Genomic DNA, 27,227 nt, shown 5'->3' with positions numbered 1-27,227 from the left:
CCCTACAACCCCTAAATCTCCCCTCAAGAGTAAGATTCTGCCTCCCAGCCAGAACCCCAGATCCCCAAGCGTCCTGTCCCACAAGTCCCACGCCCCAAATATTTCCAGGTACCTTCCTGCTCCCCTTGGCGTTGAGGCCCCCTCCTCCCTCAACCTCTCACACTCTGGAAGAGAGCAGGAAACAGCCAAGGCCGGAGGCAGTGGAAATCCGGCCATTGTTACAAGTGGGTACTGGCCCACAGGGGCCAGGAGACTCGCTCTCAAAAAGGGCTAGGGACACTGTGGCAAGCGGGAGATCTAGAATGGGAAGGACAGGGATAGAAATGATGTCTGGCTCTGGGGGCCTGCGATCTGGGCTGCCTTACTTGTCCAGTCCAATGGCACACGCAACACACACAGGTACAGGACATTTGCAGTACAAAGAACATTTATTAAGCATATACAGTAAGCACCTTACAAGCATTATCTCTCATTCAATCGTCACCACAACCTTATGAGGTGTTACTATTACCCCTATTTTACAGATGAGGAAAGGCACTCAGAGGGGTTAAGTGACTCCCCCAAAGCTGGTCCTCTACCACTATGCTTTCAAAATAGCCCTATGAAACAAGCAGGGCAGGATCAGGATCACCATTTCATGGATGAGATCGCTGAGACACAGAAAGGAAGGACTTCTCCAAGGTCAGAGAACAGGATCTTCTCCTCTCCAATCAGGCCTGTGTACTCATTACTCTCTCAACAACTCACCCCAAGCTCAGCCCCCTCCTCTAGGAAGCCTCCCCTGACTACCCTAAGCCCTTGGGGGGAAGAACTCCTAGAGCACCCAGCCAGAAATGTACTGAAACCTCCAGCAGTACATCAGAGCCAAGACCTCCTGAGGGGATTCCAGGCCAAACTCCTGGATAAGCACTTGTTGGAATTTAGGCACAAAGGAGTTTTTCAGCAGAGCTCAACTCCCAGGGCAGAGTTCTAGCTCCTTAAAAGCACCTAACAATTTAGCATGTAATTATATTGTCACACGTTGTTTCCTGTTGTGTTGTTAATTTTGTCTCCTCAGCCCCACTGGAAGCTGGAGGGCAAGGAGTAAGCCTGACTCTCTGGTGGGCCCCCAGGGTGCAGAGGGCTCAGAATAGCCTAGGAGATTGATTGATTGCCCTCAGCCCAGCCCCAAGCAGCTCCCAGGCCCCTCAAAGCAGGCCCCTTTCTCCATTCTTCTGCCAGCAACCCTGCCAAGCACCCCTCACCCCCACCACACAGCCACACACAAAGGCAGGTGCTCACAACTTGCCAAAGGAATCTTCTTGACCTCTTTACCTGAACCCAAACAAGAATGCCAACTGAGGACCCCAGGTCACATATAAGAGATGCCAGCAAAACATCACAAGGGGCCTCTTCCTCAAACACCAAACATTTGAGTGATTACCAAGGTCTGTGCTAAATCATAACCACCTTCTAAAATGGACAATGTTACTTCCATTCTACAGACGAGGAAACCCAAGCCTGTCCGCCCTAAGCTTCACTACCAGTGCATTTCATCTGCAATATACAGCAACAAGGCTTTGAGTAAGTTCCTTACACTTGGTCTTCTCTTCAGTAAAACGGATTACAGTGTGGAGCTGTTGTGAAATTTTTAATGAGATCTCGTACTTAGGAACACTATGCAGACACTCAGCATATGCATTTTTCCTTCCCTGCCTCCAGAGTCGCCACGACAAGGCTTTAATACTTTGGGGATCATCCTACCCCCCAGCAGCTTGGCTTTAACTGTTAAGAGACACCACTATCATTTGTCAGAAGAGATGGCTCTCTCAGGAACCCTGGCCAAAGACTGGCATGAGGGTAAAGATGAAGGTCACAGTGGAGAGAAAAATCCATGAGGCAGAAGGCAGGGGCCAGAGCCTCCCATCAGGAAAAGCTTCTGAGTACAGGCCTCCTAAAAAGGAAGCTCTTCTCTCTCCCATTCTTAAATCTCACCCCAATCCATTCTCTTCTGGACTCACGGCTAAACCTAGGCACAGGAGAAAAGAGATGACAAGAGACAGGTATGGAACACAGGTAAGACTTGTTCAAGGACCTGGGTTCCAATCTTATTCTGCTGCTGTGTGACCTTGGGCAACCTCTCTGGGCCTCAATAGCCTCAACTGTAAAATGGGAAGAAGGCAGTAAAAGAGTCCCCTCACCAGATGAATGAGAGGGGGAGATGAATGAGAGAATGGATGTAGAGCACTTTGTAAATGATAAATCGCTTGACAAATTAGATTACTTATACCATCACAGCAAGAGGCTGGAAGGTAACAATAGTTGGGGAAAATACTGCCAAGCACCCCTAAACACAAATGCACATATACACTTCCTTGAAAGGACAAGAAACCCAACCAGACCATGCCTAAAAAACAGATAAGCAGACCCACCATGGGGACCAGAGGCATGGGAATTAACACCCCAGAGGAAAGAGAGTTACAATCATGAAGGGGGTAGCTGTGAGGGGCAAAGTGAACAGGGAGAAAACCAGAAGGGTGCAAATCCATCTGATTAGCTCAAGCACCTTAGGGTGTGACCCCCATGACATCAGAGACCCTGTCACCTGAGGTCCCTCATCAACCAGACATAATGAAGGGAAAAGGAAGGGGAAGAGGGTGGCAGCAGAAGGCAAGGCTAGCCAGAGGCTGACCACTGGCCCAGCTGGGCTTCCCCATCCTGAGGAGAGAGCCTACCCAGGCCCAGCTTCCCAGAAAGCAGCACCCTCTCTTCTCAAGCTAGACACAGGGACCCGCGCCCCTGCAGCCCGTGTCTCACCTGGTAGGGGTCACTATGGTGCCCCAGCGCCTCCGCCTCCTCCTGGGGTCCTCCAGCGGCTCTGCCAAGCAGGGAGAGGGGCAAGGAGACCTTTCCCCTTGCCACCTCTTCCTCGGCTTTCGCCCTTCCTGAGGGGCGGGCCCGGGAAGCCTCCCCTGGAGGGGAGGGGGTGACAACCTGATCTGACCTCGCGGTCCAGTCCTCCTCTTCCTCGAGGGCGACCGTTGCTGAGTCCCGGATTTCTGATTGTGGGGTATTAACTCCAGATATTTGAACAGGGGGAGGCCGAATATGATATTTGAACTCGTGGGGAATGAACCCCGGATACTGGTGCACGCAGGGTCCTGAACCCCAGATATTTGAAACCCTGTGAAACAGAGCCCCAGGTTTAGAGAGGTTGGGATGCGAGTCCTGGATATCTGGAATCTCAGGGGCTGAGACCCGGATATTTGAGAAGCGTGGGGTCAGGCCCGGAAATTCGAGACCGAGGGGACTGAGCCCCAGGTCTTCGGCCACCGACAGGGGGCCTACCCCGAGGACGTCCGACCGCACGGCCCCTCTCACGCCGGGGTCCGAGGGTGACAGCCCCCACTCCCGCCCCGGCACCCTCCCTTTCCCCTTCTCTTTCCCGAGGACAGCTGAAAGACTGTAGCTAAGGGCGGTCCCCGTGCCCTCTCCCCCTCTCCTCTTCTCAGTCTCAGCCTCTCCGCACCACGGCCCCGGTCTCGTCCCAGTCTCCCTCTCCCTCTTCCTCCCAATTCCAAGATGGAGACCGGGCGGGAGCGCGCAGGCGCGGTATGGACGCCGGGCCAAGGGGGCGGGGCCCCAAAGGAAACAGCCCCGCCCCTCTCTCCTTAAGGATGCGGCCAGAGAGCTGGGCAGCAACCCAGCCAGAGTGCGCGCGCGCCCCGCCACGCGGACCCTGGGCGGGAGGAGGTGGGGAGCAGGGCTAGCCTGGGAGAAGGAGGAGCCCAGCGCGCTGTCCGACAACTGGTGGTGGAAAGGGCTGCAGCGCATGCGCTCGCCCCGCCTTAGCGCGGAGCCCGAGCCTGTTGCTAGGGGAAGCTTTGAGGGGGCGCGGGTGGAAGGAAATAAGAAGCCGTGATCTGCGCCTGCGTGCAGGGTAGAGGTTGGGAGGGGTAAGGGAAGACTGCTGCTGGGCGCGGAAAAGGCGGGAAAACGGACTGTCCTGGTTAGTAACTATCCAGCCTGGTCGTGGGCTCCCAAGTTCGAGGAATCTTTGCTGAGAAAACTCAAATCTGTCATATCCCTTCAGGAGACTGAGGCCCTTCACAGCAGCATGACCTGCACAAGGTCACAATGCATTTATGTCAAAGCATTTCCATGACCATACCCAAGAGCTGCAGTAACCTTATGCCCTATACCAACCCAAACTAAAGAGTCAACAAGGAAAAATCCCCTAAACCTCCCGAGACTCTCTACCTTAAAATTCCCACCTCAATCCAATCCCCAATAAACACCCTGGGAAACACTGGGCAAAAAAACCTTTTATTTCCCCCACATTCCAGCTCTCCACTTTTGTAATATCTCTTCCAACTCAGAATCAAGGCCCAAGAAGTTGATTCACACCTGGAGAGAAACAAAATAAAAAAACAGGGCAGGTCAGAGGGCCTTTGGAGGAAGCTCTGGTATGGCTGCAGAAATTGGGGAAGGAGCAGAGGAAGTGACAACTAGAGATAGGTACAGGCACTTATTCCAACTGAGATGGCCTCAGGATCCCAGGATCTGCCAGGAGCCAGAAAGCCTTCCTTTCCCAGTCTGCTCAGATCGAAGAAAGGCTAAGAGGGTTCCACCTTTTCCCAACCCAAGTAGGTGGCTGGAGCAGTCAGGCCTAGCCCTAAGCAATATAAGCAAAGTTGATCTTGAGGGTCCAGCTCCTCTGGTCAGCACCTTCCCTGGGTCTGAGCTGTTTCCTCTTCTCCCACAGTTATTTCCTAGGGCACAGCAGCCAGCTGAAGCTGAGAACAGTTTAAGAGCTGGGTGCACAATATATGACTCTCGAATTATATGAGACTCAACTGAAAGGGTGAGATTTTTTTAAGAACTTTTTTTTTTTTTAACCTTAATGAGCTGATGGACTAACCAGTTAGCCAATATGTCCTACCCCCACTTTGGAGGCTGTGTCCCTGCAAAGATCCTGCTAGCAGAATCAACTTTTTCTAATGCAATGATGGCTAACGTAAAAGATCAGGTGCATATGAAGTGCTTGGGCACATAGTGTGTGTCCAGTGAAAGGGCATCATCAACCCTTTTGAGCAGTTCAAGACGAATTTTATAAAATTTGCATCATAAAACTGGGTATCAATTTCAGGACAAAAGCAAGACAAACATGATTCATATCCAGGACACATCATCAAATTTGAACCCCCTTAATTCACCGCTGTTGCCGAAAAGCTTGGATGTGAACTACAGCTATGGATGAATCTTAAAATCAGAATGTTAACTGAAAGAAGTCAGTCGCAAAAGAATATGTATGATTCCACATATATAAAGTATAAAAATAAGTAAAACCAAACCACATTGTTTAGGAAAAGCTCTGTCTCAGTTACAACTGCCACTCACACCCCATCCCCTATTCCCACAGGACTGAGTCAGAGAACCTTACCTGAGAACGAGACGGGAACTAGGCCAGTGCCCTCAGAACCGGGTTCTAGACCAGTGGGACTCCCGGCGTGGGTGGAAGCACACAGCAGTGAGACAGCAGAGAAGGCCACAGAAGAGAAGCAGGAAGGAGCCCAAAACCAGCAGCCTAGAGCCACACAGAGCCAACTCCTCCTAGGGGTGGGGACACGAAGGGGAGGAGGAATGATGGAGAGAGAAGGGACTGTGGAGAATCTTCCCTTGGGAAGATATCTTAGATACCCCCAGCCCAAGGGCTATAGAGAGAAGCCTCCATGGGGGAGAGGGCTCTCCAAATCCAGGGAGCAACTAAAGCGAAAATTCTATTCTTATTTTCATGCAAGCTAACATTTGTCTCAATGGTCTACAAACCGCTTTCTTGCCCAAACATTTAAACTGAACCCCTATAATGACTCCAGGAGATAGGAAAGTTCACTATTCTCTACATTTTGAAATGTGCAAGCAGGGCCAGGTCTGGAAACCAAGGTCTCTGATTCCAAGCTCCCAGGTCATGCTCCTCACCAGGGTCTTTGCAAATGTGAGGGAACAGTATGAAGCAGCCTCCTAACTGGTCTCTCCTCCACTTGGCCAGTCTTGTCCATCCAGCACCAGTGACTCCCATGGCCTGCAGTATCAGGTCACAGCATCTTAGCCAGGCCTCACAGTGCCTCATGACCTGGCCCCTGCATCTCTTTTGTCTCTTCCCCTATATCATGCCTAAGCCCTCGTCCTGGAGTGCTCCTGAAGCCTGAACACTTTTCAATCCCTAGGCCTGTGCTCATGCTGGTCCCTTTGCCTGGAATGTATCTCCCCTCTCCTGAACCGCCTCTACTGCATTCCCGCCCATGTCTTCCTCATTCTTCAAGGATCATCCTGACAGAGCAGAATGAGCCTGGGACTTGGAAGTCAGAAGGCTGTAAGTTGCAATCCTGGCTCTGCCACTTAACCAGTTGTGTGGCCTGGGGCAATTCACTCCCTCTAAGTCTGTTTCCTCATCTGTAAAATGAGATAATAACAGCTACCTCATAACAGCCTTAAAAAGGCTATTTTAAGATCAAATGAGATGAGACTGAAAGCACTTAGTAAGGTATAAACTATTGTAAACAATTCTCTTGCTTAAATGCCACCTTCTTGGTGAAGCACTCTCCATAAACGTTCAAGTCAGAGTTAATTGGTCCTTACTCTGTTTGAATAACACTTTGCTCACACCCCTATGATAGCAATTAGCCCATTCTGCCTCTTATTACAACTTCTGAATTCCTTTGAGGTGAAGATCATGTTTTATTGTATCTATAGACAATTGTTAATAGTAATAGCTGTCATTTATCCAATCTCTATTATGTACCAGGCCCTTTACATTCATTCTCATTTATCCTTATTTGTTGGTATTAGAAGAGAGTATCATGTTTTCTATTTTACAGCTGAGGAAGCTGAGTTTCAGAGAGGCCCACATGCTTGCTCAAGGTCACAGAACCTCTGAGGCAGGATTATAAAGCCTGTGCTTTTCTACTAGGTAAAATTGCCTCCAAAAGCTATCAAGACACAGCATTCAGCGTGGCAGTTTGTGAAACCCCAAGAATCTGAGGCTCTTACGGAGGTGAGCAACTTGGTGAGCACAAGACCTTCGTGGCTCCAGATACTGACACACTCCTCAGCCATCCTAGGGCTCAGGGTGGCATTTCCTGCTCCCTCTTCCAAGCAGGACACGGGTGGCTGGCTGGAGGGCAGGATTCCTGGAGCAGCACTAAAATACAGGCAGGTTCCTGGGGTCCTTTCTGTGGTCACCCTGGCTGTAATGAGGACCAGCTCTCCTGCAGAAGATCCTATGAGAGGCACAGGGGAGGAGATGGAAGAAAATGTAGGGTGGGATGGGAGTCATCAATCTTTAGACAGCTAGTCATTTATGTAGGCTTACTACTGTACCAGGTATTTTGGCATTGATTCTATTCAGTAAAGTCCTCTAATACCATCATTTGCATCACTGAGAAATGAAAATAGCTGTGTACCGATATAAACAAAAATTAACTTAAATTAGCTCACAATCAATAAAACAATCATACCAATACTTGGAAAGCTGCAGCAAAACTGGGATAAATACACATTGCTGATGTCAATTTGTATAAACTAGTTCGTTCCTTTTAAGAAAGCAGTTTTCCACTACTAACCAAATCCATTAAAAGGTTCACATACCATTTCAAATTAGTAGGAAAAGGATGGCCTACTCAGTCAACGGCCTTGGGACAATTTCCATTTGGGAAAAAAAAGTCAGACTCTGGCCTCACACTATAAAGTCCAGATGTATTAAAGACCTATGCAAATAAACTAAAACAAAACAAAACAAAAACCTAAGCAAGTATTAAACCAAAATACAAATATTTTCTAACTTTAAAGTGGGAAAGAAAGGCCTTCCAAAAAGGCACAAAACCTAAAAGACCAGGTAGAGGACAAGAGCAATAAATTTCATTAAAAACTAAGAACAATGAAAGATAAGTTCTATCTTACCTTAAACTATACAATGAAAGACAAGTTAAAAAAAAAAAGTCACAGAATGGCTGAAAATACCTATAACATATTTAATTGGCAAAAGGGTTTACTACCCAGAATGTATAAAGATCTTCTAAAAAAATTCAGAAGATAAAGACAAATAACTTAAAAGAAAAATAAGTAAAGGATATGAATAGGAAATTCAGAGAAGACATGAAAATGGCCAATAAACCTATAAGAAGATGCTCAACCTCACTAGCAATCAGGAGAAAGTAAATTTAAAACAATCAGGTAATTCCTTAGACCATTAAATTGGTAATAATGAAAAAGACTGACAATAACAAGAGTTGTTGAAATGTGGAGAAATGGGCGCTCTCCACTGGTGACACTTTTAGAAGACAATTTGGCTGTTTCTGTTGCAATTTTACTATTTATTTATTTTATTATTATTATTATTATTTTTGCAGTACGCGGGCCTCTCACTGTTGTGGCCTCTCCTGTTGCAGAGCACAGGCTCTGGACGCGCAGGCTCAGTGGCCATGGCTCACGGGCCCAACCGCTCCGTGGCACGTGGGATCCTCCCGGACCAGGGCACGAACCCGTGTCCCCTGCAGCGGCAGACAGACTTTCAACCACTGCGCCACCAGGGAAGCCCCCTGTTGCAATTTTAAATGAAGACAGAGAAGGACTGAGAGGATGCCCACCAAACTGTGGACTCTGCAGAGAAGGTAAGAAGGACTTTTGCATTTGCTTTGTACACTTCTGTGTAGTCTGAATCCACAATAAAATGAATTTGTGTGTTAAAAAAAAAGGTCCATACTCTTTGACTCAGTAATACCACTTGCAGAAACTAGTCCTAAGAAAAAGATTCAAAAGAAAAGTGCAAAGTATACCAAATGTTTATTGTGTTTTCATAAAAAATACCAGAAAATAATAAAAATGTTTATCAATAAAGAAAGCATTAACAAATGACGGCCTAACCAATTAACAGATCAATTTACATCCGTTAAAATAATAATGTTTTGGCCATTCAGTAATACAAAAAACACGATGTCATAAAGTGAAAAAAGAAATACAAACCAGTACATACATCATAATTGAAACTGAGAAACATACATGTAAAATTCTGTAAGAGAATTCCCCTGTCTTCTATGTTCCCCTGATCAAATCTGTCACCAAATCCTGTCCATCCCACACTTCTATCGACTCTTTCAAATCAGTCCCCTTCTTTCACACCACTGTCTTAGCTCAGATAAGTCACCTTTTTATCGCAACCACCTCCTAACTGGTCTTTGTGCATCTGGACACATTCCTTCCAGGCAGTCAGCCAACAGAGTATGATCTTTTAAAAAGAATAATAACAAAATTCTATTTTCCTAATCAAACTCTTTGAGTTAGCCAAATCCTGGATAAAGTCCAATTACCTTGGCTTGGCACAAGGGACTCTCCATGGGATTCTGCCTGCTTCTTCAGACCCATCTTCTGCCACTCATTCTACACTCCTTCCCCTGCACCAGTCAAACTGAACCCCTGGAAGTTCCTAAATGTGCCATCATAATCCCATCTGCATGCCTTTGCATATGTTCTTCCCTCTGGCTGGAAGGGCACATTCCTAAGCCTCCCTCAAGCCTCAGCTCAAGCCCCACCCATATCCTTGGAAAAGCCTGTCTTCACCATCCCTGCTTGATGGACTTAATGAGTACTCTCACTGTACTTTGTGTTCTACTGCACACACTCAAAGGTATTTACTTCTGTTCACATCTGTATCCTTGCTAGATTGTGAGCGACTTGTGGTGAGGATCCACATCTCACAGATCTCTGTATTCCCCATGCTTGGTACATAGTAGGTGCTCAACAATTACTGATTAGATGATGCAATCATATGTGATTACTTTTTACTTGGCCCAAAAACCTTTGATGTTATTGCTTTGTTTCTAACCATGAAGAAGCAGAAACTGACAAGCTGATCCTAAAATTAATATAGAAGTTCAAGGGATCTGGAATAACCAAAACAATCTTAAAAAAAAAAAAAAAGAACAAAGCTGGAGAATTCACATTTTCTAATTTCAAAACTTACTACAAAGCTACAGTGATCAAAACGGTGTTGTACTAGCATAAGCATAGACATGGATTAGTGGAATAGAACTGAGAGTCCAGAAATAAACCCGTATGTCTATGGTCGATTGCTTTTCAGTAAGAGTGCAAAGGCTATTCAATGAGGAAAGAACAGGCTTCTCAACAAAACGTGCTGGGACAAATGAACAGTACCTGCAAATGAATGAACCTGGACTCCATCCTCATACCATACACAAAAAAATTAACTCAAAATGGATCACAGACCTAACTGTAAGAGCTAAAACTATAAAATTCTTAGAAGAAAATACAGGAAAATCTATATTTAGTGACTTTGGGTTAGGCAAAGTCTTCTTAGATATAGTACTAAAATCACAAGCAACGACAACAAAAAAAATAGATAAACTGGACTTCATCTAAATTAAAAACTTTTGTGCTTCAAAGCACACCATCAACAAAGTGAAAAGACAACGCAGAGAATGGGAGAGAAAATCTGCAAATCATACCTCAGGTAAGAGGCCTGGATCTAGAAAGCATAAAAAAACTCCTAAAACTCAATAATTAAAAGAAAAATTATTCGATTTTTAAAATGGGCAAAGACTCTGAATATACATTTCTCCAAAGAATATATACAAATGTCCAATAAGCACATGAAAAAATGTTCAATATCATTAGTCATCAAGAAAATGCAAATCAAATGATGCAACCAATAAGGGCTTTTTCCAAAATATACAAACAGCTCATACAACTCAATCCAAAAAACAAACAACACAATCGAAAAATGGGCAGAAGATCTAAATAGACATTTCTCCAAAGAAGACATAAAGGGCTTCCCTGGTGGCACAGTAGTTGAGAGTTCGCCTGCCGATGCAGGGGACACGGGTTCGTGGCCCGGTCTGGGAGGATCCCACGTGCTGCGGAGCGGCTGGGCCTGTGAGCCATGGCCACTGGGCCTGCGTGTCCGGAGCCTGTGCTCCGCGATGGGAGAGGCCACAACAGTGAGAGGCCCGTGTACCACAAAAAACAAAAAACAAACAAACAAAAAAGAAGACATAAAGATGGCCAATATGCACATCAAAAGATGCTTATCATCGCTAATTATTAGAGAAATGTAAATCGAAACTACAATGAGGTGGTTACCACCTCACACCATTCAGAATAGCCATGATTAAAAAGTCTACAAATAACAAATGCTGGAGGAGGTGTGGAGAAAAGGGAACACTCCTACACTGTTGGTGGGAACGTAAATTGGTGCAGCCACTATGGAAAACAGTACGAAGGGTCCTTAAAAAACTAAAAATAGAGTTGCCATATGACCCAGCAATCCCACTCCTGGGCAGCATATATCCAGCCAAACCATAATTCAAAAAGATACATGCACCCCTATGTTCATAGCAGCACTATTCACAATAGCCAAGACATGGCAACAAACTAAATACTACTCAGCCATAAAAAAGAATGAAATAACGCCATTTTTCAGCAACATGGATGGACCTAGAGATTATCAAGTGAAGTACTTACCAAGTGAAGTAAGTCAGAAAGAGAGAGACAAACACCATATGATATCACTTATATGTGGAATCTAAAATACAACACAAATATCTACGAAACAGAAACAGACTCACAGATATAAAGCACAGACTTGTGGTTTCCAAGGGGAAGGGGGGGTTGGGGAGGGAAGGATTGGGAGTTTGGGATTAGCAGATGCAAACTACAATATTATATATAGGGTGGATAAACAATAAGGTCCTACTGTATAGCACAGGGCACTATATTCAATATTCTGTGATAAACCATAATGGAAAAGAATATGAAAAAGAAAATATATATGTATAACTGAATCACTTTGCTGTACAGCAGAAATTAACGCAACATTGTAAATCAACTATATTTCAATAAAATTAAAGAAAAAAAGAAAATGCAAATTAGAACCTTAGTTAGGTATCACTTCACACTGACTAGGACAGCTACAGTCAAGAAAACAGAAAATAACCAGTGTTGGTGAGGATGTGAAGAAATTAGAACTCTCATACACTGCTGGTAGGAATATAAAATGGTACAGCCACTTTGGAAAACAGTCTGGCAGTTCCTCAAAAGATTAGACATAGGGACTTCCCTGGTGGCACAGTGGTTAAGAATCTGCCTGCCAATGCAACACAGGTTCGATCCCTGGTCCGGGAAGATCCCACATGCCGCAGAGTAACTAAGCCCATGCGCCACAACTACTGAGCCGCACTCTAGAGCCCGTGAGCCACAACTACTGAGCCTGCGTGCCTAGAGCCTGTGCTCCTCAACAAGAGAAGCCACCGCAAATGAGAAGCCTGCGCAACACAATGAAGAGTAGCCCCTGCTCGCTGCAACTAGAGAAAGCCCACGTGCAGCAACGAAGACCCAATGCAGCCAAAAATAAATAAATAAATAAATTTATTTAAAAAAAAAAAGATTAAACACAGAGTTACCATATGACCCAGAAATCCCACTCCTAGGTACATACGCAAAAGAAATGAAAATATATGGTAATGCAATCACTTGTACATGAGTGTTCAGAGCAGCATCATTCATAATAGACAAGAAGTGGAAATAATCCAAATGTCAAACAACTGATGAACGGATAAATAAAATGTGGAATACGTGTATAGTGAATGCTCTTCAGCAATAAAAAGAAATGAAATACTAACATATTATACAACATGGATGAACCTTGAAAACATTATGCTAAGTGAAAGAAGCCGGTCACAAAAGACCACATATTATATGAAATGTCTGGAATAGGCAAATCTGCAGAGACAGAAAGTAGTTACTCATTGCCTAGGGCTGGAAGGTTAGGAGAAAAAGGGAAGTGCACGCTAATGGGAACAGGATTTCTTTGTCAGGTAATGACAATGGTCTAGAATTGACAGTGGTGCCGGTTGCACACTTTTGTGAATATAATTCACTTGTACATTTGAAATAGGTGTACTTCATGGCATGTGAGTCTTACCTCAATAAAGCTATTACGTCTTTTACATAAAAAGAACAGGAGAAATTGTCCTGAGTCTATATAATCAGACACATTCCTTTTCTCTTGCTCTCTGATCACACACATGTACACTTGGCAATACAGAGACCTACTCTCACCTGGCAATATGCGTATGTGTGCCTACACACACATACACCTCTTGACTCATAGGAGAATCTTAGAACGATCGTATTGGAAAGGACCTCAGAAGTCTAAGAATTCCACCTTTCTCTCCTCCTTCTTCATCTCCACATTTTTTAGATAAGGAACTTGAGGCCAAATCTCACACAGGAATTAATGGCACCCTCTGACTCACTCTCACTCATCATCTTCCCAGAAGACTCTAAGCAATTTGGGAATGGAGGATGTCTGATTTTTCTGTATCCTTCATAGCACACAGAGCTGTGCTAAGCACATAACAGGCACTAAAGACACTAGTTTAAATAAATAGAACATGTTTCTCTGATATCCCTGAGGAAAAAGAAGGTGCCTCTAACAGAAGCCCCAAGGGATGAAGAGGGTTGAGAAAGAAATTTAGGTCAAATCTTGCCCATCTCATCACACCTCCAAGGATAGAATCAAAGAACCTCAAAGTTGGAAGGGGAGAGAGAAAACATTTATAGAGACCCTACACAGTGGGCACTGTGTTCACTGAAAGTATCTAGTCCTATTACAGCAGAACTGACTAATGCTCAAGAGATGTGCCCAAGGTCACCAGGATGGTGAGGTCAGGGGCAGGGCCCACCTCTGAATGTTCTGATATCCAACCCCACAGTCCTCCTTGGTCTCACCTTTCAATCCCATACGACTACCCTGGACCTGGGCTTGGAATGTCTGGGTCTTGTTCCTGTCTCGATCATCTCCGAAGTTCAAGGTGGTCAGTAAGCCCACGACGTGAGACCCACGCCACTTCCCTTTGACTGTCCCATTCATGGGGCACAGGGTCAGCTGGCCAAAAGATCTCAAGAAGGAGACCCAGTCCTGTGTGCAAAAGGAAGGTGGGGAGAGGTGAGAGGAGATCAGCAGCAAGAGCTGGCCTGCAGGGGAAGGATGAGCAGGAGGTTGAGTACTCACCTGAGGGATGTCAGGGCTGCGCAGGCCAGTCTTGTGGGTGAGGAGGAAGCCACCAAGGCCCAGACCAGAAAGGCCAAGAAGCAGCAAGATCAAAGTGGCACAGACCAGAGGTGGGTGGTGGGCCAGGCAGAGATGCAGGTTGTGCCCTGCCTGGCAGCTGCCCATGGGGAGCAGAGGGGTCTGGGCCTCCAGGGAGAGCCTGCTGGAGGACAGGAAGGGAGACCTGGACAAGAGCCTGCCAGTAAGAAGGCACTTACCCATTTTATTCAAAGGAAGTGAAAGCACCGAGAAGACAAGGGACATGGCCAAAGCCACACAGCCAGTTAGTGGCAGAGCCAGGACAAGAACCCAAGACTCTTGACTCCAAGTGTTCATCTCCAGGCACCACTCAATAAATGTTTGCTGCATTTCATTTCTGAAGTAATCAAGGTGGAAGCAGAGCAGAGCACGCTGTAGTGGAAAAAGGAACTCGAAAAGGAGAATTCTCAACGGGAGAAATTCAGGAAGCAACTGTTCTGGGGCTAGGGTTTGGCTGAAGAACAGTTCCAGCTGATAGCCCAGACAAGGGAAGCGTCTGATGAAAAAAAACTCCACTTTGGAGCTAAACTCAATTTGAGTCCTCCTCTGCCACTCACTGGCTATGTGAGAAAAATCAGCGAACCTCTGCGAGCTTAAGAATCTGTGAAATGGGAGTTCTAAGAACATCAAGTAGTGAGGACTAAATGGAGCAGATAAAACAGTTTGCATAGTACTTGGCCTTGCAGGAACTGAACAAATGTCCATTTCCTTTCTATTCCTCTGGGCCATATTGATCTTCAAAACCAGATGAAGCAAGGCAAAAAGACTGTGGGGAAAACTGAGGCTCGGGCACTTTAACAAAGGAGTGGTAGGGCCAAGGTCTGAAACCCGTCTCCAGCTTCCGAGTGGAGTGCGCTTTCCCTGGCGAGAAGCAAGAGCCTGATGAAAAGGAACATCTGGAAGGCAAGATAAACATATGGGATGGGAGAGAAGGAGGGCTCCAGGGAAATGCAGGTGTCACAAACGCACAGCCCTGGCCCTGCCTCCCGTCCCGGAACATCTGTAAAGGGATAAAAGGTAGGAAGGAGGAGGGTAGAGCCTGAAGGTCGGCGGCTGTTGGTGCACCTAGGCCTCCCCTCCCCCGCAAAGCCCCTCCAGCAGAAAGTCAACACCCATATCCCTTCCCGCTGTAGCAGCGTCGAGTCGGCCCGCCGCTCGCTCTCACCGCTCGCAGCCGGGCGGAGGCCGGCGCCCCCCGCGACGTCACGCGAGGAGTCGCGAAGGGGCGGGGTCCGTGCTCCCACCCACCCCACCCTCAGTCTGCGCGATTCGCATGCGCAGTGCCCACGCGGGCGGCCGCCTCGCCCCTCCTGGGCAGGGTGGGGGCGTACCAAGAGGACATCCAATGCAGGGCCAAAGGGGAAAAATAACACCGCGGGAGGTGAGTAAAAGGGAGAGAGGCAAGGGAACTAACCCTAGAGACGTTGTGAAACTGTTAACTCTCCATCCGGAGAGACCTTGGGGGCATTTCAACGAGACTCTCGTCGCAGGCAATTTTCTTTTGCTCGTCTCCCACCCGCACCAGTAGCACAGCCCAGCCGCGCCCTGGTTCCGGGTAAGGACTTGGGGTCCGCCCGGGGGCGGGGCTCCGGTCCTAGGACTCTGGCCTTCCGGGCTGGCCTTGGGGTTTGAGTTCCGTTCTTCTCTGCAGTCTAATAGTGTTTAACGTGTACACCTCACGCTTGGTCCCTGGCTTTTAGCAACTCCTTAATGCATAGCTGCCAGGATCCTACATAGATCTGCATAGATCCTACAGCTGCAAGGCTGCTCAATAGAGACCTCTCATTTCACTTCTGCCCGCATTTTAGAGATGAGAACACAAGGTCCATCTTAACCTGAAATAGCAGGACACGTGGAGCCAAGAACTTTGGGTTCAAATCCTGACCCTGTCCCTGCCCCTACATAAGACATAATCATGCTTTTCTGGGGACTGAGTTTACTCCTCTGTTAAAGGGGATCATCTTATCTATCTCACTTGTTGGATAGGAAGATTAAGAGGTAAAGTGTGGGAAAACATGAACCCAGTGAGCACACAACCAGCACTGGAAAAATGCTGTTTGAAACATAATCTGAGTATTCAATTCTACTGAGGCTTTCTTAAAGCAGAGACCATATCCTTCTGTACAACCACCCAAAATCCTCTCATATATGGTCAAATGATATTCAACAAGGGTGCCAAGACCATTCAGTGGAGAAAAGCTTGTCTTTGCAACAAATGGTGTTAGGAAAACGATATCCACGTGCAAAACAATGAAGTTATTAAACTCTTACTTTACACCCTATGCAAAAGTTAATTCAAAATGCATGGAAGGGGACTTCCCTGGCGGTCCAGTGGGTAAGATTCCTGGCTTCCACTGCTGGGGGCACCAGTTCCATCCCTGGTCGGGGAACTAAGATCCTAAATGCCGCATGGCCAAAAAAACAACCAAACAAGCAAAAAAAAAAAACCAAATTCGTGGAAGAACTAAATGTAAGAGCTGAAACTATACAACTGTTAGAAAGAAACATGGGAAAGCTTCATGATGTTGGATTTGGCAATGATTTCTTGAATATGACACCAAAAGCACAGACAGCAAAAGAAAAAACAGATAAACTGGACTACATCAAAGTTTAAAATTTCTGTGCATGAAAAGACGCAACAGAGTGAAAAGGCTATCTATGGAATGGGAGGAAATATTTGCGAACTGCGAATCTGCTAAGGAGTTAATATCTAGAATATATAAAGAACTCCTACAACTCAACAACAACAGCAAAACCAACTTGATTAAAAAACGGGCAGTGGCTTCCCTGGTGGCGCAGTGGTTGAGAGTCTGCCTGTCGATGCAGGGGACACGGGTTCGTGCCCCGGTCTGGGAGGATCCCACGTGCCGCAGAGCGGCTGGGCCCGTGAGCCATGGCTGCTGAGCCTGCGCGTCCGGAGCCTGTGCTCTGCAAGAGAGGCCATGACAGTGGGAGGCCTGTGTACCAAAAAAACAAACAAACAAAAAAACGGGCAAAGGGGCTTCTTGGTGGTGCAACTGTTAAGAATCCTCCTGCCAATGCAGGGGACACAAGTTTGAGCCCTGGTCGGGGAAGATCCCACATGCCGTGGAACAACTGAGCCTGTGCACCATAATAGTTGATCCTGCGCTCTAGAGCCCGTGAGCCTCAACTACTGAAGCCCGCATGCCTAGAGCCCATGCTCTGCAACAGGAGAAGCTACCACAATGAGAAGCCCACACAGCACAACAAAGAGTAGCCCCCGCTCGCCGCAACTAGAGAAAGCCCATGTGCAACAACAAAGACTCAACTCAGCCAAAAATAAATAAATTAATTTTAAAAAAAAACCGGCAAAGGACTTGAACAGACATCTCTCCAAAGAAGATATACAAATGACAACACATAAGAAGATTCCCAATGTTACTAATCATTAGGGAAATGCAAATCAAAACCACAATTAGTCACCACTTCATAGCTATTAGGATGGCTACTATCAAAAAAAAAGAAAAGAAAAGGAAAATAACAAATGTTGACAAGGGTGTGGAGAAAGTGGAACCCTTGTGCATTGTGGGTGGGAATGCAAAATGGTACATCTACTATGGAAAACAGACCAGTGTATCTTTGAAAATTTTTAAATAGAATTACCATATTATCAAGCAATTCCACTTTGGGGCATATACTCCCCAAAATTGAAAGTAAGGTCTCCAAGAGATATTTGTATACCATGTTCATAGCAGCATTATTCAAAAGACATAAAAGGTGGAAGCAACCCACGTATCCATCGACAGATGAACGGATAAAAATATATGATATATACATAAAATGGAATATTATTCAGCCTTTAAAAAGGAAGGGCATTCTGACACATGCTACAACATGGATGAATCTTGAGGACATTATGCTAAGTGAAATAAGCCACTCACAAAAAGACAAATATTGCATGATTCCACTTATATGAGGTACAAAAAGTAGTCAGATTCATAGAGACAGAAAATAGAGTGGTGGGGGGAAAGGGGAATAGGGAGTTATTGTTTGATGGGTCCAGAGTTTGAGTTTTGCAAGATGAAAAGCATTCTGGAGATGGATGGTGGGGACCACTGCACAACAAGGTGAATGTACTTAACACTACTGAACTATACACTTAAAAATGATTAAGATGGTAAACTTTATGTGTATTTTGCCACAATTAAAAATAATGATTAAAAAACCTTGGGCGGGGGGCACTTCCCTGGTGGCGCATTTGGTTAAGAATCTGCCTGCCAATGCAGGGGACACAGGTTCGATCCCTGGTCTGGGAAGATCCCACATGCTGTGGAGTGACTAAGCCTGCGAGCCACAACTACTGAGCCCACGTGCTGCAACTACTGACGCCCACATGCCTAGAGCCCATGCTCCACAATGAGAGAAGCCACTGCAATGAGAAGCTCGTGCACTGCAACGAAGAGTGGCCCTCGCTCGCTGCAACCAGAGAGGGCCCGTACGCAGCAACAAAGACCCAACACAGCCAAAAATAAATAAATTAATTAAAAAAAAAACACCTGGGGGGATTTATGGCACAGTCTCCTAGGATATAGTGGGTGTTTTATAAATGCCATTGATTGTTGCAATTCCATGTGTAGGAAGTATTTTCTTCTCAAAGGAAAAATAAGTGTGGCTATCAGAATTTTAGAATCTAGGAATTGGAAGGCACTTAATAACTGAACAAGTTCAACAATACCACCACCCTCCTTTATTTTCCAGATGCTAAACTGATGTCTGGAGAAGTTAAGGGACTTGCCGCAAGTCTCACAGCCAGTTAAGCCTCAGCCAGAACTAGAGCCCAAGTGTCCCAACACTGAATCCAGTCCTTTCCCACTAAATCCTCCTTTGTCAGCCCTGCCAAGAGATCTCTCCTGAAAACCTACAAAAGTCTCTGCCCATTCACTCTCAGTCATGTCCATCCCAGTCTGGGCCAACTAGGTAAACTTTCCCCAGTCTTGATCTAGTCTCCCCACCTGCAGCTCAGCTCCTGGAGTACTATGTTCTCACAAGCCCCAGGTTTTTTTCATAGTTTGAGCACAGAGTATTCACTCAGTAAATATTTGTTGATTAATCTACTAAAAACAGCTTCATACAAGCCAGTTTCCCTGAGAACTCACCCATTTGCAGTCTCATTTTATGGTTGGGAGCATGTCTGCCCATGCTTAAATGTTTGTGAAGTTTAGGTTAAAATGTAAAAGAAAGTTTATTTGGTCAAGTTATATTTTTAGTGCCTTCTATGGTCCAGGTACAAAATTACTATCCAAATAGCAAATATTTTGTTAATGCTTCTACTTAATGACAAGTCTAATTTGTAGGGTAAGATAAGACATGAAAGTGCCCAGTAGTGCTAGTATACAATAGGAAGTCAGGAAATGATTTCCCCCCATTATTCTTGTGCTACAGAGTAATTAGGCATATTTGGACAGCAGTTTCCATAAATGACAGTAATTGATATTTACTTGCCAAACCAAACAAATCCTATGGACTGGTAGAGGCAGACTGGTTACAGCAAGAAACTGCCTCGAGGTCTGAGAATCAGGGTAAATGGATGTGAACAAATGTCTTATGTATTTAAAAAAAAAGTTGGAGGAGAGCAGGTGAAGACACAAAAATTGGTTGTGCACTATAATGCTCCAGCATTACACCAACATTCTGAGTTAATCCACTCAGCAGGCCCTCAAAGGATGCTATTGTGGAAACCTGGTCCTAGACATTTTTAACATAACCAAGGTCACACAGATAGTAGGTGGCAGAAGTTGGCTTATGATTCAAGCTTGACTACAGCCTATCATGTGAGAATCAGAAAGCTGATGGATTAGGGAATCAACCAGTTCCTTGAAAGGAATCACAGGAGGGATTCCTCAAATCACTCCACAGTGATAAATTCCCCTCAGAGCTCTGGGCCAGATAAAGTTTCTCTCAGAGATCTGTTTGATTTTTTTCCTTCCAAATTATTGTCTTAAAATTTGGGGGGACTAAAGACCCTTTTGAGAATCCAATGAAAGCTTTTCATTTAGTCAGCCAGATATTCATTCAATAAACATCTGTGAGCTGCCAGGCTCTATTCTGTGAGCTAGGAATACAATGGTGAACAACAAAGTATTCAGGATCCCTGGCCTCCTGGAACTACAATCTGCTTCTGGACCCTCTCCCTGGAAAAATGCACTTTCATCTAAACATTTGCATGCAGTTTAAATCAGTGGAACCTCAGTCCTCTTGGAGCTCATCCTTGGACAAGAGCCCCTAGATACTTAATAACATTCCTTCTACCCTAGTTAAACCTCAGTTTTGTGTTTAGTTTCATATCAGAACTACTTGATAACATTACTGCTTTCTCCCTTTATGACTTGGTTTCATCCATTCAATCAACCAATTCATTCATTCAATAAATATCTGAACACTTGCTAACTGCCAGGCACTTGGTTAGGTACTAAGGGAAGCCATATTTCCTACCAATGAAATGCCTTAGTGAAAGAGGCAGACACACAAAAAAATTATGATAAAATGTCTAACACAGTAATAGATATATAATCACATAACATATGATAACAATAGCTACCCACTACTGAATAACTTCTAAATAGGTCAAGCATTTAATGGCCTTTAAATGTTACCTCGTTCAACCATGCCAATAACAAAATATTATCCCTACTTTACAGATGAAAAAAACCAAGCTTAGCAATGTAAGGAAACTTGCCAATAACAAAATATTATCCCTACTTTACAGATGAAAAAACCAAGGCTTAGCAATGTTAGGAAACTTGCCAATGGTCTGCAGCTAGTCAATAGCTACATGTAATACACACACACACACACACACACACACACACACACACACACACTAAAAATATTGGGGAAAAAAGGAAAACATGTTTATAAGCCTGGGATAAGAGATACTTTCTCAAGCAGGACACATATATACAGAAACCATACATGAAATAATTGATAAACTTAACTGTTTAAAATTTAAAACTTCTATATGATAAAAGAAAAACAACATGTAACTGAGAAGTGGGAGAAAATAACTGCAATATATATTAATAGTCAAGAGATTAGTAGTAACTGATATGTTGTCCCCCTGAGGTAAAATTTACATAGTGTGAAATGCACAGATCTTAAGTGTAAAATTGAATAAATTTTAACAAATGTAATGCCCATGAAAACACCTCAATCAATATATAAAACACTTGCATCACTCCCAGAACTTCCCTCATTCTCCTTCACTCCCTACCTTCTCTGTCCAAAGGCCATCACTATTCTGATTCTATCACCAAATCTTTAAATTTTTCCTTAAAATGTTCAAATTCTCTTACTAGGTTGTAAGTTTCCTTAAAGGAGGACCTGTTTCTTTTTCTCCTTTAGGTTGTGTGTGTGTGTGTTAAAATATATATAACATAAAATTTGCCATTTTAACCATTTTGAAGTGTACAATTCAGTGGAATCAGTTACATTCACAATGTTGTGCAACCATCACTACAATTTATTTCCAAAACTTTTTTATCACCCCAAACAGAAATTAGGTAACCATTAAGCAATAATATCCCCCCTGACCCAGACCCTAATAACCTCTTATTTACTTTCTATCTTTATGAATTGCCTATTCTAAGATATTTCATATAAGTGGAATCATAATATTTGTCTTTGTGTCTGGCTTATTTCACTTAGCATCATGTCTTCAAGGTTCATCCATTTATAGCATGTGTAAGAATTTCTTTCCTTTTTAAGGCTGAATAATATTTCATTGCAGATACACACTACATTTTCTTTATTCATTCATGTGTTGGTGGACACTTAGATTTTTTCCACATTTTGGCTATTGTGAATAATTCTGTTATGAACCCTGGTGTACAAGCGTCTGTTTGAGCCCTTGTTTTCAAATCTTGATATGACTAGGAGTGGAATTGCTTGGTTATATGGTAATCCTATGTTTAACTCTTTGAGAAACTGCCAAACTGTTTCCCACAGCAGCTGCACCATTTTACATTCCCACCAGCAATACACAAGGGTTCCAATTTCTCCACATCTTACCAACATGTTATTATCTTTTTGATAATAGCCACCCTAGTGCTTTGGAGGTGGTATCTCATTGTGGTTTTTATTTGCATTTCCCTAATGACTAATGGTATTGAACACTTTTCATGTGCTTATTTGTCATTTGTATATCTTAGTTGGTAAAAAAAAAAAAAAAAAAGATATTAAATTGTCTAGAAGGACAAACAGGGCCAGTCATTAACTTTAGAGAGGTAGGTAGCAGTAGTAATTTTGCTTTGTCCTAAAAAGGAATTTATTTGTTACTAATGTAACTTGAACTTAATAAAAACTTCTTTTTCATCAATGGCTTCAGTTAGTGCATAATTAGTGTATGATGATGCTATACACTAATGATTCAAAAATCCCTATCTCTAAGCCATACATTGAAGTTTAATGTCCATATTTTCATATTTTTACTATAAAGCTCCATTCATTCAACATACGTTTGTTGGGTACCCACTGTGTGCCATGGACTGTTCTAAGTGCTGGGGATCCAGTAGGAAATGTAACAAACATCTCTAGCCTGAGAAATTTATATCTTTGTTTACACTTGGTGTCATCTAGGCACCTCGCTTAGCATGTTCAAAACTGAACTCAGGGAGTGACATCAGTGAAAAGGACAGAGTAGGTACCTCTAGTAGCCTATACCTCCCCAGAATTACCAAAAATACCTGGGAAAAACTGTCAGAATGAACATATCAGAACTCTGGGAGATAGTCAAAGGTTTATAACAGGGCTTCCCTGGTGGCACAGTGGTTGAGAGTCCGCCTGCCGATGCAGGGGACGCGGGTTTGTGCCCCGGTCCGGGAAGATCCCACATGCCATGGAGCGGCTAGGCCCGTGAGCCATGGCCACTGAGCCTGCGTGTTCGGAGCCTGTGCTCCGCAACGGGAGAGGCCACAACAGTGAGAGGCCCACGTACCACAAAAAAAAAAAAAAAAAAAAGGTTTATAACAACTAAGTGAATGCTTAATCAAGAGAAAGTTCACAGAAACAGGGTAGGATAGGTTTGTGGTGTTTTAATGTTAGCTTTGCTCCACTTCCCTCCTGGCACAGTGGCAGTCTTAAACACAGAAGCCTGTGTTCCTGGTGTGGGTATCTGGCCCCAGAGACAACCGAGTGAATCTTGTTCCCAGGAATTATGTTTGTTTGTTCTGACCTACCCATGGGTTCCCTGAAGGACTGATGCACCTGTTTTGCCTAATTCAGAACACTCTCAGGGCAGAGACATACCTTCATGGAGAATATTCCTAGAAAACATTAAAAGCCAAATGAACAAGCCAATGCCATCCAAGACAAAAGCGAACAGGTGAGACAAACAAGAGACATACAAAACTCCAGAGAGGAAAAAAAAAAAAAATGGGAAATGAGGATCTTTGGTAAATAGAGCTTTGAAAAGCTCCCACATCCAGGACAGGATGCATGCTCAGAAAATACCTGAGAAGACCATAGCTTTCACCTCTGGCTGGTCTTTAGGTTCAGCACAGCAGGAAGTGAAGGCTAAGGCAGAGCTGTAAATGGCCTGGCTAAGTGTTGAAGGAGTGCACCAACACAGAGACAATCTGCAAAGACCTAGAAAGTATTTTTTCTTTTCCTCTCCTCTCTTCCCCACCCCCTTTTCTTCTCCTTTTCTCTCTCTTTTCTCCACAACATAATTTCAAAATGTTCAGTTTTCAGCAAAAAATTAGAAAGCATGCAAAGAAACAATAAAATACAGTCCAGTCACAGGAAAAAGAAAGTAATAGAAACTGTCCCTGGGAAGCACAGATTCTGGACTTACTAGACAAAGACTTTAAATCAACTGTCTATAATGTGCTCAACAAGCTAAAGACATGGACAAAGAACTAAAGGAAACCAGGAGAACAATGTCTTAACAAATAGAGAATATCAATAAAGAGGTAGAAATTATAAAAAAAGAACTAAATAGAAACTTAGGAACTGAAAAGTACAATAATGTTTTTAAAAAGTACAATGATGTTTTAAAATGCACACAGAATTTGTTTTAGTTGGGTATGATAAGACAACAGACACAGAAATTAATGTCATGAAAGGAGAAGTTTTTATACTCAGAGATACCTAGAAGCAAAAGGCAAAGCACACCACACAGGGCAACATGGGGAAGCACCAGGGTCAGTCAGGAGGCAATGGGAGTGGAAAGAAAATGTGGGGCAACAGCCCCACATTTTGTGGAAACATGAGAAGGAATGGATGAAGCAGGGTAAGCATACTCTGGATTGGTTAGTTTGATTAACTTCACTGGGTTCTTGGGTGTTGGAGCTGTCCCTGTTCTCTGGTATCTGGCCCTGGGGTGATTAGGACAGAGGGATAGTGGCCTAGAGTGTAAGAGGTTTGATAAAGGAGGTGGTTGGGGGTATAGGCTTTGGTTTGGTTGATTTGCATATGAAAGACACACTTGCAGATGAGTCCTTTACTCTCTCTAGGAACTGGCTAGCTCTCGGAGGTGCAGTATCTTCCAGGTCAGCAAGACCCCAAATGTCAAAGCGTCAGGAAATACTAAAATGAAAAATTCATTAGAGCAGTTCAACAGAAGATGTGAGCAGACAGAAGAAAGAATCAGTGAACTTGAAGATAGGTCAAATGAAATTATTCAATCTGAGGAGCATAAAGAAAAAAGAATGAATGAAAATAAAGAAAGCCTGAGAAACTTGTGGGACACCATCAATAATACCAATATGAAAGTAATGGGAATCCTACATGGAGACGAGAGAGAAAAAAGGGCAGAAAGAATATCTGAAGAAAGAGTAGTTGAAAATTTCCCAAATTTTATTTTTATATATATGCACCCAAGAAGCTTCATGAACTCCAAGTAGGATAAACTCATAGATCCACACAGACACGTTATAATCAAGCTGTCCAAGGCCAAAGCTAAAGAGAAAATAAGGAAAGCAACAAAAGAGAAGCAACTTGTAATGTACAAGGGATCTTCAATAGATTAATAGCCAATTTCTCATCAGAAAACATGGTAGTCAGAAATCAGTGGGATGACATACTTAAAATGCAGAAAGAAAAAAACTGTCAACTAAGAATTCTATATCTTGCAAAACTGTCCTTCAAGAATAAAGGAGGGACTTCCCTGGTGGTCCAGTGGGTAAGAATCCACACTCCCAATGCAGGGGGCCCGGGTCTGATCCCTGGTAGGGGAACTAGATCCCACATGCATGCTGCAACTACGAGTCTGCATGCCACAACTAAGACCCAGTGTAGCCTAAAAAAAAAAAAAAAAAAAAAAAAAAAAAAGAATAAAGGAGAAATTAAGAGTCCCACATAACCAAAAGTTCACTACATTTGCCCTACAAATGCTAAAGCGAGTCCTTCAGGCTGAAATGAAAGGACACTAAACAGTTACTTGAAGCTATACAAATAAAGAATACTGGTAAAGGTAACTACACAGGTAAATATAAAAGTATAATTGGCTTTGTAACTCCTCATTTTTTCCTATATGACTTATAAGACAAATGCATAAAATGATCATTATAAATCTGTTAACTGATACACAATGTATAAAGATATAATCTGTGATAATAACAATATAAAGGGAGAGGGACAGAGCTGTATAGGAGCAGAATTTTTGTATGGTATGAAGCTAAGCTGTATTAATTCAAACTAGGTTGTTATAAGTTTAAGATGCTCATTGTAATTCTGAGGGTAACCATTAAGAAAATGATTATAAAATATACAGAAAAGGAAATGAAAAGGGAATGAAAATGGTACATTACTAAAAAAAAATCAAATAAACATAAAAGAAGGTAGTAATGGAGGAACTGAAGAACAAAAAAGATATACAGAAAACAAATAACAAAATGGCAGAAGTAAGTTCTTCCTTATCAGTAATTACTTTAAATGTAAAAGGATTAAACTCTCCAGTCAAAAGGCAGAGATTGGCAGAATGGATTTAAAAAAAGAAAAAATCTATATGCTATATACAGGAGATTCATTTTAGATTCAAAGACACAAACAAGTTGAAAGTAAAAGGATAGAAAAAGATATTCCATACAAATAGTAACCAAAAGAGAGCCAGGGATGGCTATTCTAACATCAGACAAAATAAACTTTAAGTCAAAGATTGTTTCAAGACACAAAGAAGAACATTATATATTGATGAAAGGGTCAATTAATCAAGATGATATAACAATTATAAACTTTATACACACCTATCAACAGAACCCCAAAATATATGAGGGCATGGGACTTCCCTGGCAGTCCACTGGTAAGACTTCACGCTTCCAATGCAGGGGGCACAGGTTTGATCTCTGGTCGGGGAACTAAGATCCCATATGCCACAGAGCACAGCCAAAAAAAACAAAAACAAAATACATGAGGGCAGCTGTATGGCCTGGAGCTCCCGCCATAGCAGCAATGTACACTCCAAGTCCTTCTGTGTCTGTTTCTTGTTCAAGTCCTTGATTAAGTTCTAGAGATGGATTGTGGTGATAGCTGCACAATATGAATGTATGTAATGCCACTGAACTGTATACTTAAAGATGGTTAAAACGGTAAATTTTATATTCTGTGTATTTTACCACAGTAAAAAACTGGAGGAAAAAAACGAAACACCGACACATGCTACAACATGGATGAACCCTGAAAACATTATGCTAAGTGAAAGACGCCAGACACAAAAGTGCACATATTGTATTATTTCATTTATATGAAATATCCAGAAATGGCAAATCCATAGAGACAGAAAGCAGATTAGTAGTTGCCAGGGGATGGGCAGAAAGGAGACTAGGAAATAACTGCTTAATGGGTTTAGGGTTTCCTTTGGGATGATGAAAATATGTTGGAACTAGATAGCTGTGATAATTGCATAACACTGTGAATGTACTTAATGTCATTGAATTGTACTCTTTAAAATGGTAAATTGTATATTATGTGTATTTTGCCACTATTAAAAAAACTGAGCTTATTACTTTTCCTTAATATATACTCCTTTTACTGCATCTTCATCTCAGGTAACAGGAGAACCATCGACCCAGTCTCCCAGGTAAGAAACCTATGAGTCAGCCTTGACTCCACCCTCTCCCTTTACCCC

At 43.4% G+C, this 27,227-nt stretch overlaps 2 protein-coding genes across 6 annotated transcripts in view; both read right to left on the bottom strand.

Moving 5' to 3' along the window:
- Nucleotides 1–3,568, bottom strand: part of TAOK2 (TAO kinase 2) — an 18,213-nt gene extending 14,645 nt beyond the window's left edge. For both annotated transcript variants that reach the window (XM_007452763.1, XM_007452764.1), the window contains exon 1: nt 2,797–3,568. The gene's annotated coding sequence lies outside the window, so the exon portion shown is untranslated. The remainder of the gene's footprint in view (nt 1–2,796) is intronic.
- Nucleotides 3,569–4,285: 717 nt separating this feature from the next.
- The window catches only part of TMEM219 (transmembrane protein 219), a 28,120-nt gene continuing 5,178 nt past the window's right edge, over nt 4,286–27,227 (bottom strand). The window contains exons 1-6 of one of the 4 annotated variants that reach the window (XM_007452760.1): nt 15,309–15,398; nt 14,066–14,264; nt 13,783–13,972; nt 7,030–7,259; nt 5,423–5,592; nt 4,286–4,386 (exon numbers count right to left, since the gene is read on the bottom strand). In XM_007452760.1, the coding sequence (XP_007452822.1) occupies nt 5,455–5,592; nt 7,030–7,259; nt 13,783–13,972; nt 14,066–14,230 (723 nt within the window). In that variant the 5' untranslated portion in view covers nt 14,231–14,264; nt 15,309–15,398 and the 3' untranslated portion in view covers nt 4,286–4,386; nt 5,423–5,454. Of the gene's footprint in view, nt 4,387–5,422; nt 5,593–7,029; nt 7,260–13,782; nt 13,973–14,065; nt 14,954–15,308; nt 15,399–27,227 lie in introns of those variants that run through there. The other 3 variants (XM_007452761.1, XM_007452759.1, XM_007452762.1) reach the window with 3 other exon arrangements.

The sequence above is a fragment of the Lipotes vexillifer genome, unplaced genomic scaffold (assembly GCF_000442215.2).
Source record: "Lipotes vexillifer unplaced genomic scaffold, Lipotes_vexillifer_v1.1 scaffold426, whole genome shotgun sequence".
Classification (NCBI taxonomy): Eukaryota; Metazoa; Chordata; class Mammalia; order Artiodactyla; family Lipotidae; genus Lipotes; species Lipotes vexillifer.
The sequence above is the reverse complement of the archived record's forward strand: the minus strand, read 5'-3'. Positions and strand labels throughout refer to the sequence as shown.